General features: G+C 30.1%; 2 protein-coding genes across 10 annotated transcripts in view; one reads left to right on the top strand and one right to left on the bottom strand.

Annotated features, from left to right (window-relative positions):
• Positions 1–4,106, top strand: part of LOC106656492 (putative mediator of RNA polymerase II transcription subunit 26) — a 197,211-nt gene extending 193,105 nt beyond the window's left edge. For 4 of the 6 annotated variants that reach the window (XM_023462921.1, XM_023462920.1, XM_014377531.2 and 1 more), the window contains 2 exons: positions 1,241–1,503; positions 2,118–4,106. In XM_023462921.1, the coding sequence (XP_023318689.1) occupies positions 1,241–1,503; positions 2,118–2,456 (602 nt within the window). In that variant the 3' untranslated portion in view covers positions 2,457–4,106. The other 2 variants (XM_023462922.1, XM_023462923.1) reach the window with 2 other exon arrangements.
• Positions 4,107–10,866: 6,760 nt separating this feature from the next.
• Positions 10,867–15,988, bottom strand: part of LOC106659620 — a 43,963-nt gene continuing 38,841 nt past the window's right edge. For all 4 annotated transcript variants that reach the window (XM_014382258.2, XM_023462927.1, XM_014382268.2 and 1 more), the window contains 2 exons: positions 12,642–12,898; positions 10,867–12,178 (listed from right to left, as the gene is read on the bottom strand). In XM_014382258.2, the coding sequence (XP_014237744.1) occupies positions 12,175–12,178; positions 12,642–12,898 (261 nt within the window). In that variant the 3' untranslated portion in view covers positions 10,867–12,174. The remainder of the gene's footprint in view (positions 12,179–12,641; positions 12,899–15,988) is intronic.

Below are 15,988 nucleotides of genomic sequence, written 5' to 3'. Positions count from 1 at the left end.
AGAGTCTCAAGGGGTTAAAATTGAATTTGATATAGCGGCAATTGTAACTATATTTTTCTAAAAATAGAAAATTTTTTAATCATATTAGTATAAAAAAACTTGTTAGTCTATTTAACTTTTTAACTAATATCATTAATTATTATTATTTTTTTTTTATTTTTGACAAATGTTACGGAATTACTGGCTTTTGAATTTTGAACTAGAAGGAATAAAAAGTTATGCAATTTTATAAAGCGGATCATCAACTATATAATGAAAAAATAATCTATTCTGGTTTATTCTGGGATCACAATCAGCTCCTTTCCTGTCATTGAGCTTTGAGGAGAACATTTACTTTTGAAGGTAAGGGACAGACGTAATCGCCACTTGATTTTTTTTATGTGTTTCTTTAATTTATCGGTGTTTTTACTTTTTGCGGTAACCCTTACACATAAAATAAATTATTTCTACAAATAAATGCGATGCTGGAGTGCTGGCTTGCCTGAACTATTATTACCTAAACTTGCACAACACGTCTTATTATGATTTAAAAAAAAAATTAAAATTAAATGGTGCTCAAGCTCACACAAGAATCATCCTTTAAAATTGAGTACATTGTTGGTTACACTCGATTACAAGAAAAAGTTGCTCAAGCCAACACTCAGTGTCACCCTTTATTTTTTTATCTACTGTCTGGTATGATGGCACTTCACGCTGTGTTTTTCTTTATCGTATCCCTTGACAATTGACTCGGTCTTGTTGTTGAGCCCGCTAAACGTGCCCTTAAGCATCTTTCTATGTATCAGTTCAAATAAAACAACAATGGGAAATTTTCTTTATTTGGCAATAATTCGATTTTCTCCGTTGACATTTAAATTGCATAATATTAGCTCCGAAAATTTGTCAAGTCACTTTTTTACTTCGTACCATAAATTGTACAAAGAGCCTTGCTACATGCATTAATACACGGTGTGGCCTATGAAGTGCGATATCTTGCTCATGGTAAATCCAGAGAGTTCACGATCAAATAAATGTATAATATTTATATAGATAGTGGAATCATGAGCTGATACAAAAAAGGGAGAAATGGAGAAAAGTCAAAGAACATAGAGCTTTCAACTATTAACTGATAATAGCTTAAAGAATCGTTATACATCAAAAATTATTGTTAAAATTGGCGTTAGTGGAGGAGGAGAAAAAATCGGTCGATTATCAGCGATCTTTCCAACTACGAACATAGTTTATAAGTGAAAAAATGTAGGTATCGAGTCGAGCAGCCTCAACGGTCCAGCAGTACCATCTAATGCCTGTCTAACGACTCTTGGGCCTTCCCCAGCGTCGGGCAATAATGCTATAGTAACGACAACGCCAACGCCTGGAAATGCAACTGGTGGTGAGGATCTCTACACACTGGAAGCCGAGATTTCTGAGCTACAGCGCGAAAATGCACGGGTCGAATCTCAGGTTTTACGACTGCGCTCTGACATCACAGCTATGGAGAATCAACTAAAACACGGCGAGAAGGTGAGTTCAATCCCTATCTCCGTCGGTAATTCAGCTGAAAACGAGGCCTGCATGATCATCATTAGGGATGTCAAATTACATTTTCGACTTGGCAAAATTAATACTTTTTCTACATACCGTTATAAGCATACATATAATGTTTATATGTTGTAACACGATGTATAAACAATTGTCAGATTGATCAATTAATAGTTTATGCTTGTCTTATCCAAGATCAAAATCTAATTAACTGATGAAAATGTCGTGATTCGCAATGCCAACATACCAGACAATGATAGTGGTTTGCAAGTATGCTACTTTATTTTTGGTTCTCAGCTCTGTTCATGTACTTTTCTTCGTTACATATACTTTTATTTTATTGTAATCTATAATAAATATATTAATATTACATGTTTAATATTCATTAGAAGTTGGAAATATTTCCTCAATTTTGCTTATTTCTTCACATATTTCTTTTATTTACATCGTATATTGATTGTCAATTTATTACATTTGATTGACAAAAATTTAATATCGTGTGCTAGGTTGATTAAGGACAATTATAAACATAAAATTTTATTGTATATAGTCTCTTTAATCGATGAAAAGTCATGAAATAATTTATTGGCTCGCAGGACAACTCCTCACTGCAGCAGCGTAATAACAATCTAACGGATTATTATCAATCTCTGCGCGATAACATGATCACACTGCTAGAACACGTGCGTATACCAAATTCGGCTGGAACAGGTAGCCATGTAACTGCAGGAATTACCAATGCTGCTCCTGAAAAGATACTGGGACACCACGAGAACCTCGACAGTTATCTGACTAAGCTGCAGACGCTGTGCACGAGCTCGGATGGTTACTGTGGCGCCTCAGCGAACGACGAGCCACTACACCATCAGCGGCCGATGTACGATACCGTCAAGACTGCTCTGCAAGATTTCACGGTGCTGCCGACACCCATCTGAGACTATCCACATCAGAGCCTCTTCCGAAGAAACGACTATGCTTAATCACACAGGCTGACCGAAGATCAAGCTCAATCCAGTTTCTACCATTACTGCGACTGGATTATTGATATTTTTGTTATATTCCATTTTTGAATGTGATTTTATCGTCAAGATTGTCTTGTCTTATATTTATTTTATCTAATAAGCAGATGATAATATGAAATAAATATCAGTTCAATTTTCAATTTTCAAGAGCCATTTGATGAAAATCAAAGAGAAGCATGTCAAGCATTCAATGCGTTAACAATAAGTCCGCAGAAAATATCGCTCAAGTAGCGTTGGTTATAGTCAGAAAGATGTCTCATACTTAAGCAGCGGTAGTGGCAGTACATGGCAGTAGTACTCAGTACAGAATCAAATAAATTGAGTCTTCGTATTTACGCCTGCTCAGATGCATATTTTTCGAGTGACCTCGATTGCGTCGTTCAGGTTTTGTGAGTGAATTGTCGTACCATGATGAAACATCATAAATAGTTTCGATTCAACAAAAGCTCTAGCACATAAATGAATGCATGTCTCACACGTATTCTTAAAATTTAATTGCAGTAGTGAGACTTTTATTGCTATGAGATATGTACCAAAAAATACAACGCGCAAAATATTAGTCTAATTATTTGTTTTGTACATATAATAATGGTTTTCATAAGTCAAGAATCACGACTTCGAAAATATACTTACTTGTAAATAAAAAACATAATGACATATATATGAATGAGCTAAGCATTTTCTGTATTACTATAAAAATACATACCTTACATTTGGCTGAAAAATATTATTAGGTATATGTAAAATATCTGTCAAATGAATTAAATAGAAAAATATACGAAACGGTTATACACACTTGATATAAAATACATGTAAAAAGTATACGCACATTTATCAGGCTTCTATTATATTCTAGCTTTACATCAGTTTTTATTTCAATTTCTTGAAAACGATTGGGTCAAATACGAATTTATGCGTAAACATTTAATGGAAAGAAAAATTTTGATTAAAGAACGACGATGTGTGCATAATTAGTTATGCTGATATCAATGGTCAGCGAGCTTTCAGGCGTGAGAAAAAAGTTTTTAAATCTTTTTTTTCAATCATAGTTATTAAATATATTGTAAAGTAAATAAATACAGTAGTAATACTAAATAATTGAGTAACATCAACGAGAGATGCTAATCTGAATGCTCATTGTTAAAATTATTTTCATATCAAATTAATTATGATTAGGTAAACATTTTGTGAATTATTCAAAGCACGATGCTACATGTAATTTCAGATCATTTTAATAATTTTTTCATTCCCTATGCTGGGCTTGCAAAGAATAATTGACAAAATGATCATTGGCTGGAAAAAATTAGTTCTTGTTACTCGTCAAATTTGACAAATATTTTAGCAAAATCGGCCAATCGCTGTTTGTAAAAAAGTAGTCGAGCGCATAAATATTACAAAGAAGATACAATGATAAATATATCGCGGTTATATTTTGTAGGGCTGTTATTTTTTACTTAACAGTTATTTATTACTAAGCAGAAAATATGTTAATTAGTTTCGAATTAAATTTTATATTTTCATTATAGTTTTGTGATTGCTCTTTTTAAGTATTTATTTTATATACGTGCCTTATTTAAAATTATCATTTATTGGATTATTTCAATTAAATTAGTCAATCTAAAATTGTTATAAATTAGAAAAACTTAATGATCTTAATCAGTGCAATAATAATTGATCAAAAACCAAAATGTCTATTGTATAATTCTCTATGTTACATTAATGTAATGTCATTACATCGTGATATAAATATTACGAATAATTAGGTTGTGTTGTTAGTAAACTAAGTTTTCTTGACATTTTCATTTGGATAGGTAAATCATTGGCATTTATAGGAATTCAATATGATGTGATTATTTAGTCTTAGAATTACACATTACAAACATAGAGCACGACTGCTTCACAGAGGTTATTTGAACGCTTATCGACATTTTAATTAATTTTTTAATTTCTACTTTATTATTGACAGTATTGAATTTTGATATTACTTAAAACCAAAAATTATAAAAGAGCGTTGTTTAATTTATATACATTAATCAGATTCAACAATTTTTAAATAAACCTGCGCATGGGTCCTCGAATTTTCATGAAATTTTGGTAAGTTCCTCCCTATTCAAACGATAATGTTATTTCGAGATGTTTACAGAAAAGGTAATTTGGTGAGTTACATATTGGAACGAAAAATAATGACGTTTCTAATGATCAGTCCAGGATTTCACCATAAAAATGACGCAATTTTTTCTATAAATTGAATGTTTTTGAGAAAAGAGCGTTATTTCTTCATAAAAATTGTATGTGTGTAAAAATTATGTAATTTAATTTTTCATTTTCTGAAAACTCTGCACAAATTTATTTGAAAAATTTAAAATCTGACCCAAAACATGTGGGTTGAACCATAATTAACGGGTTTTGATAAAAATAAAAATCGAAACTACGTATGTATCCATAAAGAGTACAATGAAAAATGAAAACCCTGAATATTTGAATCCCCCTATGTGTATTCCTCATGAATCTACAGATGTTCAAAATTGCATTTTCGTTCTATTTATTTTATTTTACTTTCATGGGAGGGCTTTGAATAGATATTGGAATAATGATAATTGATGTAAAATTGGAGGAAGAAGTTAAATTTATTGCCAAAAATCATATTATAACCTCTTAACACCTTGGAAATGTAAAAATAGCATAAAATCTAAAAATAAAGTTGTTTATATACTTCCAATAAGACAATACTGTAATTATATATTCTTTTTGAAATCCAAATACAACTTTCCCTAAAATTTGGTCAGGGACAGACCAATAGACACAATTTAACAGCATTTAATGGACGAAAAAACATGAATAGTTAGGGAAAAAATCATGTTTTATCATCTTTCAAAGGTGTCTTTGGTATTCTCGTCACAACATTTTAGAACAAATTGTATTTTAGTTTTTAATAGTATACGATGGTATAAGTAGCACTTTATGGCACGGCAAAGTAAGCGTCCGAATGCAGCGATCCGAACGACGCGGTGCCGTAAAGTGCGACTTATGCTACCGAAAAGCGTGCCACAAATGTGAACTTGAGACACGCAGTGCTATGAAGAAATATGCTCCAATATTTCAAGGATTTAAAGGTTCAAGGTTATGAATATTATTTTTAATTATAAATTCGTTTTCCTCGTCAAATTTTACATGAAAGGTCATTATTAAAATATTTTAATAGCTCACATTTTTGACACTCTTTTCGGTGGCATAAGACGCACTTTACGGCAGCGCGTCGTTCGTATCACACTCGCTCCGCTCGTGTGCTAATCTCACTCCGCGGTAACAGAAAGTGCGGCTTATAACTCGGAAAAGGGGACAAAAATTTGAACGTAGATCAGTTTTATAAAATTGGGTACGATACTCGGACCGTAGGGGACACTTTAACTACGCCGTGCTACAAAGTGTCACTTATAACCCTTGTATCGTCAAGTACTATTTCGTAATCATGCTAGATAAGTAGAATTATATTTTAAAAATTAAAACCCAACTCTTAGTTTCAGTAGATCCATGAGGGTTGGACCAAGAGGGATGAAATTTTGGGATTTCTAATTTTTCAGAGTACTCTTGAAGAGTATTTACTTAGTTTCATTTTTACTGTTTGGACTATAATTGTGATCGTGATGTAGCCCATGTTTTACTATTTATTCATTGAAGTACTTTTAGTGTACTTATTTTTTATCATAATCATTATTCAAAACTAAATATTCACCAAACGAAAATTTTCCAAAATTGCCTATTAGTTTTCAAACTAAAAACCTCAAATATAAAAATGAATGAATGAAATATTTAATTACATATTTTGTGTACTTGTTATAAGTTTACTCGGGTAAAAAATGGTCAACTTGTTAAAAACAATCTAGCTGGAATCCGTGGATGCAAAGTATAGATGAAGACCGCCCAATACACGTAAGAAGTATTAAATAAATAAAATCAAATTAAGTGGTATAATAGAAAAGATTAAAATAAAATAATTCACATACTTATTTTGAATGTGATTTGTACACAGCAAATGCCAAGTTAAATTTGTGCACTATGATGCCAAAAAGGTGATCTCACGAATAAATGTCTAAGATGAAGACATTGCGTGCGAAATTTCATTGAACTATATCAACAAGACATAAATTTCGCGAGTTTAAACAAAACTTCGCATATCTTTCAGTCTAATCTAAGTTTGCATACACATACAAGATATTAAACTTCTTACTTATTCAGTATTGACATTAATCTGGTGGATTCTTTTTTGCATCATTGGCATTATACGTATGGCAAATATGCAGTATGTTGAATTTGCTATATACTCTCAAAAATATGCATAAAAAGACTCTCCTTTTATGAAGGCAAGCTTGCAATGCCATAGGATCCACGAACTCCGTGGCCAAATCTGAGAAATAACACTTTCCATCACGATGCTTCTTGTGCAACATATGATTTAAAAACATTCTCGTCATATTTATAATTCAGTGAAAAAAGATGCATACGTATGGTCGTTTAAGTAAAAAATCAATCGCTCACGAGCAGAATTATAGTTTTTTTAATAATGAATTAATTCATTAATAAGAAATTTCGAGAATATTAAACCAAAATATATAACTAATTCTAACATTTTTACGACTGCTATACAATTAGAACGTGATAATATAAATGTACATACTAAATAAATGAAAAAATAAAAAAATAAGAGTGCTGGAAATGAAAGATCAATTAAAACTGATTGTGAGTATAATCATGATGATGCTATAAATTATACATGTATATTATATATATGAAGCGACAGGACTGATACATAAAATAAATATTTAAGAATGAAAAGAATTAATAGAAGAAAAAGAGAGAGAGAAAATAACCATGTTTTCATGAGATGTGTGTAAACAACTTAATCAAAAATAGCATATTTATACCCGATGTATACTATTTCTCTCAAATACAATGACACACCGTTCATAACTATTTATATATCTGTCTGTCTGTTTGTCTGTATTGATCCAGCAACAATCGAATCGTGCGTAAAAAGTCCATTTACGGTGTAATAAGAAAAATATTTCAAGCATTGTGCATATAGCGTTTAGCGATCATTTTACGTCGATAGCTAAACAAACAGAATTGTATTAAATAGCAAAACGCATTTACATTATTATAACTATACATAAATTGTTTTATTTTATTTTCATCATTATATACGAGTTATATGTATACGAGTGTAAATCAATTTTTCGATGGAGCGCTTCTCACACCAAAGTCGAGCTTAAAATGTTCATTAAGCAGATATAATCGAGTTAAAATTGCTTTGGTATGTGTAGCCACGACTGCAGACCATTTGTTGCTGGATTTTCATGAAACATAGTTTTTGAAACTTACTTAATCATTTTTCGGGTAACTCATTATTATTTATTTCGTTGCTATCATATTAATTATGATTAAAAAACATTCTAATTATATATTATCATTACTGTTGAGGTTGATAAAGTTCTAAGAGGCATAAGTTCAGCAATATGCTTTAAGTCATAAGTATAAATGTTACTCTGATTGAATAAAGCGTATATACCGATAATGATTACCTGTACTTTTCTTTAGATGGGGTTTTGTACAGAAAAATATCATTTTATTAAAGAAAACTTTTTTATTTCTACCAAAAATATTTCTCAGGTTGAAATTTATTTAAACTTATAATTCATTACAGAAATGAAAAAATTAACATTTATAAAAATCGAATGAATACGAATTGCGCAGTATTGTGTTGATATTTTCAAAGTTGTCAGGAATATTTTAATATAAAGTATATGCTTCAATATTCTGTCAACAGTTCGACACAAATCATTTTGTTTTTTCTTGACTATTTTTTTCCTTTCATTAATTAATCAAGACTAATGGTTAATCTTCATTACTACAAAATGAATCGTTTGATATTTTTATTACAGTTATTGCGTTTAAGTGTACGAGACATATCATTTTATATATCACAATAAAAACTGGATATGACTTCTGTTTTTACAGTTGTACCCACGTGATGCCTTGTGGAAGATGTTTCAATAAAAATTGAGAAGACTATTTCGTAGATAATCTTTTTTTTAAGGAGATACCGAAGCCAGGACAAAATTAGAATTTTTTTAATAACTTGTTTTCTCAGATTTGCGTTCAAGTATTTTTCTCAAAAGCTATAGGTAGATCTATAAAAAAACAGAAAAAAAATACTCAACTTTATAGAAAAAATTTAGTGGAAATCTTTGTTTGAAAATGATCAATTTAGCCCGGCTTTGGGATCAAATTTAACCTTTTTTTCATATTCAGTATTCGTAATTGTTTTATTTAATAAAAAGCTTCCCAGAATCATTTCGTTTCTTTTAAATATAGAAAGTAGGATGCTTTGATAATACTCTTAGAACATAAACATTTTTTCACGAGATAAACTTTTTACTGTTATTATAATTAATTATATCAAAGAAATAAAGTTGCAATAAATTTTTAAAAATTAGTCCAGTTTTCAATTTCAAATGGAAAATACTCTGTACATGATACATACGTGATGTATGCCAATATTTTACCGTCGAATCACGTACATCGATACCTCCTGGCAGTAAGATGCCAGTTCACCGAACTGAGCAGTTTTATTTTCATTCAACATAATGCTACTTCAATGCTCCGTTCAACAAGATGCTATTTCGGTATTCGGTTCTGCAAGATGCTACTTCGGGCACCCCGTATTATGAAAAATTGAAACTCAGCGAAACATTGTATTTTCAAAGGCATTTTAAAATTGCATACTTTCCAAACTCTGGAGTTAAATTCACGCATCTGAAGGGTTGTCTGTGAGAAATTTTGTCATAAAATTCGTTCCGATTAAGAGCCTTAATGAAAAAAAGTAATCTGTAATCATTAAACTTTTTTAAAATGTAGCTAACACAGATTTCTCTTTTTTGAAAAATGCTAAGTAGGCAAAATAGTAATTCATTCAGATTACTCTTTAAGAAAAATTGTATTGTGCACTCTCAACACAAAAAATTATTCTTTATAGAAGTGCGAATTTAAATCTTTGAAGTTGAAAGCTTGAGCAGTTTAAATTATCTCTGTAAAGTGCATTATAGCCAAGCTACGATTTTAATTTTTTTTATCATAGGGGGTGCCGAAGTATCATTGTGCCGAATGGAAATTAAACTGGCATTTTGCTGCTAGGAGGCATTGAGTATTTTTACACATTTTTGCCTACTAAAACTATAGTTCTCAAAATGGGTTATTTTTGAGTTTTAGTTTGCATAAACGTAAAAAATCAATAGTGTCCATTTTTCCAAAGTAGTTCAATCAAAACTTTATAACATAAATAATAACCCTAATAACATATTGCATAAACCAAAAAAGCAATATGTTTTTTCCCACTCTTATCTAAAATACGCAACTTTTCCATTAATTTTAAGCTATTGTAGGAAAAAACAGTATCATCAACTGATGCAGATATGTTTTTTTAACAAAACTCGTTACAGCAGTAGTTAGCTTTAGATCTTCCATATGATTTTATAACTTTCATACCGACGATGTAAAAGATCCTTGCAACTCTCTATAGCCATTAATAAATGAAATAAGTTCGAACTTCATTATAGAAAAAAATACCGAAAGGAAAAACCTACCGTGTTCTACCGAAAATATGCCGTACGCCAAAAATAAGCGGTGGTCAAATTTTCTAGTCTCAAAAGAATATAGGGCATATTTCTAAAATAAGATGAACTTTTCAAATAATTTTTTATCAACATGTAAACAAGATTCAATGTTAATTGAGTCAGCACAGTCATGGAATCAAATACCAATCTTGTAGCATTTTGCAAAGAAAAGCGTTTAGAATATCGATTAGTACAAAAATGACGCAGTAAATATCTAAGTCTAGCTATCGGAGCAGAATATGGACATGGCGATAATGGCGTTTCAACAGTTTACGAATAATATAAGTCATGTTCTAAAAATAAGGAGTATTCGTGTTTTTTTACAAAAAAAAAAAAAAAAAAAAAAAAAAAAAAAAAAAAAAAAAAAAAAAAAAAAAAAAAAAAAAAAAAAAAAAAAAAAAAAAAAAAAAAAAAAAAAAAAAAAAAAAAAAAAAAAAAAAAAAAAAAAAAAAAAAAAAAAAAAAAAAAAAAAAAAAAAAAAAAAAAAAAAAAAAAAAAAAAAAAAAAAAAAAAAAAAAAAAAAAAAAAAAAAAAAAAAAAAAAAAAAAAAAAAAAAAAAAAAAAAAAAAAAAAAAAAAAAAAAAAAAAAAAAAAAAAAAAAAAAAAAAAAAAAAAAAAAAAAAAAAAAAAAAAAAAAAAAAAAAAAAAAAAAACGGCATAGTATATTTTCAGTAGAATACGGTAAAATGTTGTGCAATGACTCTATACAACAATTAATCTCTCAATGTAGACATAGTTTATTTAATCAATATTTATTCACCTATTTTAAATCATATCATATATGGTCTTGGTCATTGCATGAGTGACACTCGTCTGTATTTGTTGCCCATTTTATAAATTTTTTCACTATTTATCATTAAGAAAATTGTAAGTAAATTATTTTATTATCAGCCTTGATCGAACTTACAACGTCGCACCCTCGAGTTATATCAATACCTGGTTCTATTAGTTTTTATAATATAAACAGTAATTTGACAACTTTCTTTTACATTTAAAACTAACCAAAAATATACCATAAATATACTTTTTATGATAGGATCCGTAAAGGCCTTCATTTTTATCTTATCGAAATTTTATCCATTTGCCAATGAACTTTCACTTTTTGAATATTATATGAATGGATTGCAACAATTGCGTACATAAATCTCAGTAAGTATTTATAAATTTATGAATATTTATAACTACGACTATTGTTTTTTGACTAGAAACTCCAGAATCAATAAATAATTCACTCGTACTATAGACCACATTTTTTTAATATAGTACATATTTACAAGGAAAAAATCTTCCATGCAGTCAATAAACTGACAAATGACTGTGGTTTTCGTAAGATTTTCATTTTCAATTCAAATATTAAAGAAAAGCGTGGTGTTTCCTTACTTTGTTCTTACATGCATTTAAATTATATTATATCTCAAATATTTTACTGCATTAATATACATTCAAAAATGTGTGTATATATACATCAGTTAATACACGTCAGCTTCACATAATTTCCGATTTCACAATCATTCACCTACATTGACTCATTTCCTAGTAACTAAGTAAGAACTTTACAGTAGGAGTTTATACTTTACATATAAACTTTTACTTCACTTTTATTATATACATTTGATTAACGAATATCAATTGTCAATGCTATTACTGTTTAGATTTGTTGTTGTATCTATAAAATTGCAAGACCATCGAAAAGGTGTTTATTTGTTTCATTTGTACCGTAAGCTAATCATATACTACAAATGATTTTTTCCGATCAACTTTTGCTCATGTTATCGCTTTTGTATGACAGTTGTGCGCATTTGCAAGATTCAACATCGCATTGCCATAAAGTCTTTTTTTACACTTTCATCAGCGCTACTGAGACTTGATCACTTGTCTTCGTTAAAAGATTAGATTTTGCTCTCTTTTTTTATTTAGGAATTTCTTATTTGCGTCGACCACCGTTGTTTTGCAGAATCATTTCATCTGAAAAAATAATTGTAGATGGCCATGAATTAGTTGAAAATGTTTAGAAAAAGAGCTGTACGACAAATTGTTTTATTTATTTTTTTTTTAGTCTAGTAACGTAACTCAAATAAAGTGTTTAAAGATATGAAAAATGTATGGATGCACCCAAAAGTTTGATATCAGAATCAATGCACTGCTCTTTTAAAGATTGAAAACTTCTATTTTTTGAGGACTTTTATTTATTGTATTCATTTTAGTAGAGTTTATTTTTTACTGCTGACAAATATATCAAAAGGCAATAGTACAATGAACCCTTGAATGGTCGGAACCAGGGCTTTCAGTAGCTCATTATTTCCATAGAAAACTAATCTAAAGTCTTCAAATTGATATCAAAATATGTTGAATATTTTCAAGTCATTTAGATTACGCTTAAGACGTATTTCGAACCTCTGAAGTAAAATTCAATTGGGTTTAAAAGTACCTGGCATAAGGAGGGGGTGGCGTGTGGGTTGGTGGATCTATTTGCAAAACAGTGCCAGGTATGGAAAGCTCAGTTGATATGGCCGAGATCGCACCGATACTGTTTCGATGATTCTGCTGAGCCAACTGAGCAGGGTTAAGTTTTATTGCATCATCATAGCTAGGTGGAGGATCTGCAACAGCTTCATAATCTGGAGGTTTTTGTCTGGCACCCGAAGAAGGCTCCTCCATCGAAATTACGTGTATAGAGTCGTCAACCTAAAAATTATAAAATTTAACATGTAGAACATAACGCTATAAAATTCTCAGTTGTCAAGAAATTTCAGATAATCATAAGAGCAGTAAAAAATATAATGAGTAAGATATAAATAAGTTATATTTAGCAAAATCTGAATAATTTATTTTCAAATTACATAACATTGTAATAATTTTTTAAAGGCTAAAAGGGGTGATACAATTGGAAAATCTTCATAGGTATCTACACCATTTAGATAAAAATGCAAAGAAAAGTTTTTTTTAAAGATCAGGCATAACAACCATTTCTATTACTTCTTTAGCAAGTACTTTAATCAGTTATATTCATAAAAACTAGACCTTCTACAGTAAGCATTTGACACATCAAAGTGCATGTTACGTGATTCTAAGTCATTTCATGAATCAATTTAGTTCTAAGTAGTCTCGTTTTGTTCAACGGACCTTTCGGTAAAAAAAAACCTAAAATTAAGTATCAGATTAACTGCGACTCCTCGTTTATATTGATAATGTGAACAATAATTGGTATAATAAGATTTTTAACCAGACATTATAGAAAAATTTGGTTTACACATTTGGAAACTACATTGAATTATCTACAAATTTCTGAAAGTATGTTGGCGTTTTTGGCTTTTTGTCTAAATGTGAGCAAAGACTCAGAATGCAATGTATCTGAGCACAATTTTTTTAGTAGCTTAAGGAAGCTGTAGCGAAAATGAAAAAAACTTTAGATCGAAGTGAAATTTTAACCAATGATAGTTCATGAAATTACAAGATTTTTGGTAAAAAAAATTTGGGGTTTCCATGTAAATTTGGGAAATAATGAAATTCAAAGTTTTGGCCATTTAACATTGAATCAATTGGGAAGTGGTAGTTTTTAGTATACTGTGAGCTCAAATCACTTTAGAAGTTATTGAAATTAAGATATGTTACAGAAAAATTCATTAGCTTTCGAATGATATAATTATAAATGGGTGTTTCCAGGCAAATAAAAAAGATATTAAGAGTCCAACCCATTTCACCTATGCTCTGCCATGCTAATGCTGTGCGCTGCGTAACGTATATAGCCTTGCGCATATAGCGTTCTAATACAGAACCACCTTGCATCGCTACATCCTCCTTAAATTGAAGATTTATAATTAATTTATCAAAAGGGTTTCTCAGTTTACATATGTGATAATATATAATATATATCATCGTTCACGAGGAAGCTCTTTGCGAACAGCAGCGGTTTTTTAGTTTAAAATATGGTTTTTTGTGCTACCCCAACCTAAAGTAACATTTTACTCCCGCTGAGCGAAATGAAAATGTTACTTTAGGCTGTGGGATTCACAAAAATAGTATATTTTGCACCTAGGGAGTGAAAAACTGGAAAATTTCAGAGCACGTGTAATTTATCATCCGAGGCGAAGCCGAGATTGATAATCACGTGATCTGAGACTTCCTTTTTTCGCTACATAGGTGCAAAATATACTATTTAGGCTCTAGAACTTAGAATTTCGTCTGAAAAAATCTAACAAAAATGGTGCACATAGAATGCACCACTGCTCCGCAAATTCTGTCAATTATACGAGGTTAAATTTTATAGATAACCCTAGCGGGATTTTTTTTAGATAAAGTACATTAAAATGTCGTGAACTGTCATAAAAAAAGAAAAAAGATGTTAGAAAATTTAAAATTACTAATAACATAGGACATGTGATTCGTGCTTCTACAAATCTTTACTTTTTATATTACAATTTATTATGTTTGTTTACCGTTCATTGAAGCAATGAAAAACCCTTATGATGCAAGCTGATTCAAATAACATGGAAAAATTAAAAAATGGGAAAAAACCTACAATTCTGTAATGATCAATTAATTATTCTAAAAATGTACTTATGAGTTTGTCTTATCAAACGCAGTAAGTAATCGTCGTGAAAAATTGAAATTATTACTATTTTGAATTCGTCTATTCGGGGGAAATTCTTCCACAAAAGTTTTTATTTTTGCCAACGAAACTCTAAAAATCCCTATAGAACCCTAACTTTACCTGAAAAATTATCATTTTCGTATTAGGGTATGAAAAATTCCGCGTAAAAATTTCTCTTGAATAGCCACTTCACAATATATTTATGCATAACATTTAATTGTAAATGTGCAGAATGATGATCGTTTTTTCTCAGTTTAATGCAGCAGAGAGCATTGTAACATCATCATAGACGTACTGAAGAGCACTGAGGTGATTAAATTGGTTTAATCTACATATTTTTTATGAATCTATTTTAATTTATTCAAAACAATTTTTCATGACAATCACTTGCTGCAGTCGATGCGATCGTATGCGGGCATAAAATAATAAGTAAGAACGTATAAAAACCTCAAAAAATTTAATGCATTTGCCGCCCAAAATCGTTAGTAATTTAAAAATTTTTTTACGTTTTATTACATTTAATATGATAGTATTAACTTATATTTTTATTCTCTCTTGAAAGTTTTTCTTCCATCGAGAAATTTTAATTTTTTTTGCTACTACTTGTAAATAATTATACTTACACTTGGAAAGTTTTAGTGTCCTACAGTTTGGCTTGTTTCTTGAGCTTTTAATAAAATGAATTTTCAATATTTAGAAGATATTTTCATTTAATTGTTGTTGATACTTGAGAGAGTTCGGAGCTAAAGTGCATGAAAAACGCAATTACGAAGCAAAGTCGGCAAACCTAGGAATTAAAAGAGGACACTCTTTTACTCCATCGTTAAGTAGAGAGTTTAAAATCTATGCACTCCAAGCACATCTGTGAGAACGGAGTTGAAAATCTGTGCCACTTCACCAAATTCAATGAGAGAATCACGTCAGATCATCAATAAAGTCCTTGAACGATCGAAACTAAACTTTCTAAAAAGTGACATCGTAAAATCTCGGCCCTTTACCAAAGCCAAAAAAGCCAGGCAAATGTAAATGAAAAAACCACGCTTTGCTCTGAGAGATATGGTAATTCAGACAAATAAACAAGATAGTAAATTAAATTATGCGAAACTTTTTGAAAGCAATCAATCAGACACGTCAATTAATCTTCGCGCAATGGAGTCTCACTATGTACATGGATTAAAACTCCA

This window comes from Trichogramma pretiosum, unplaced genomic scaffold (assembly GCF_000599845.2).
Source record: "Trichogramma pretiosum strain Unisexual culture from Peru unplaced genomic scaffold, Tpre_2.0 scaffold92, whole genome shotgun sequence".
NCBI classification, from domain to species: domain Eukaryota; kingdom Metazoa; phylum Arthropoda; class Insecta; order Hymenoptera; family Trichogrammatidae; genus Trichogramma; species Trichogramma pretiosum.
Note: the sequence above shows the minus strand (reverse complement) of the source record. Positions and strands in the feature narration are given on the sequence as shown.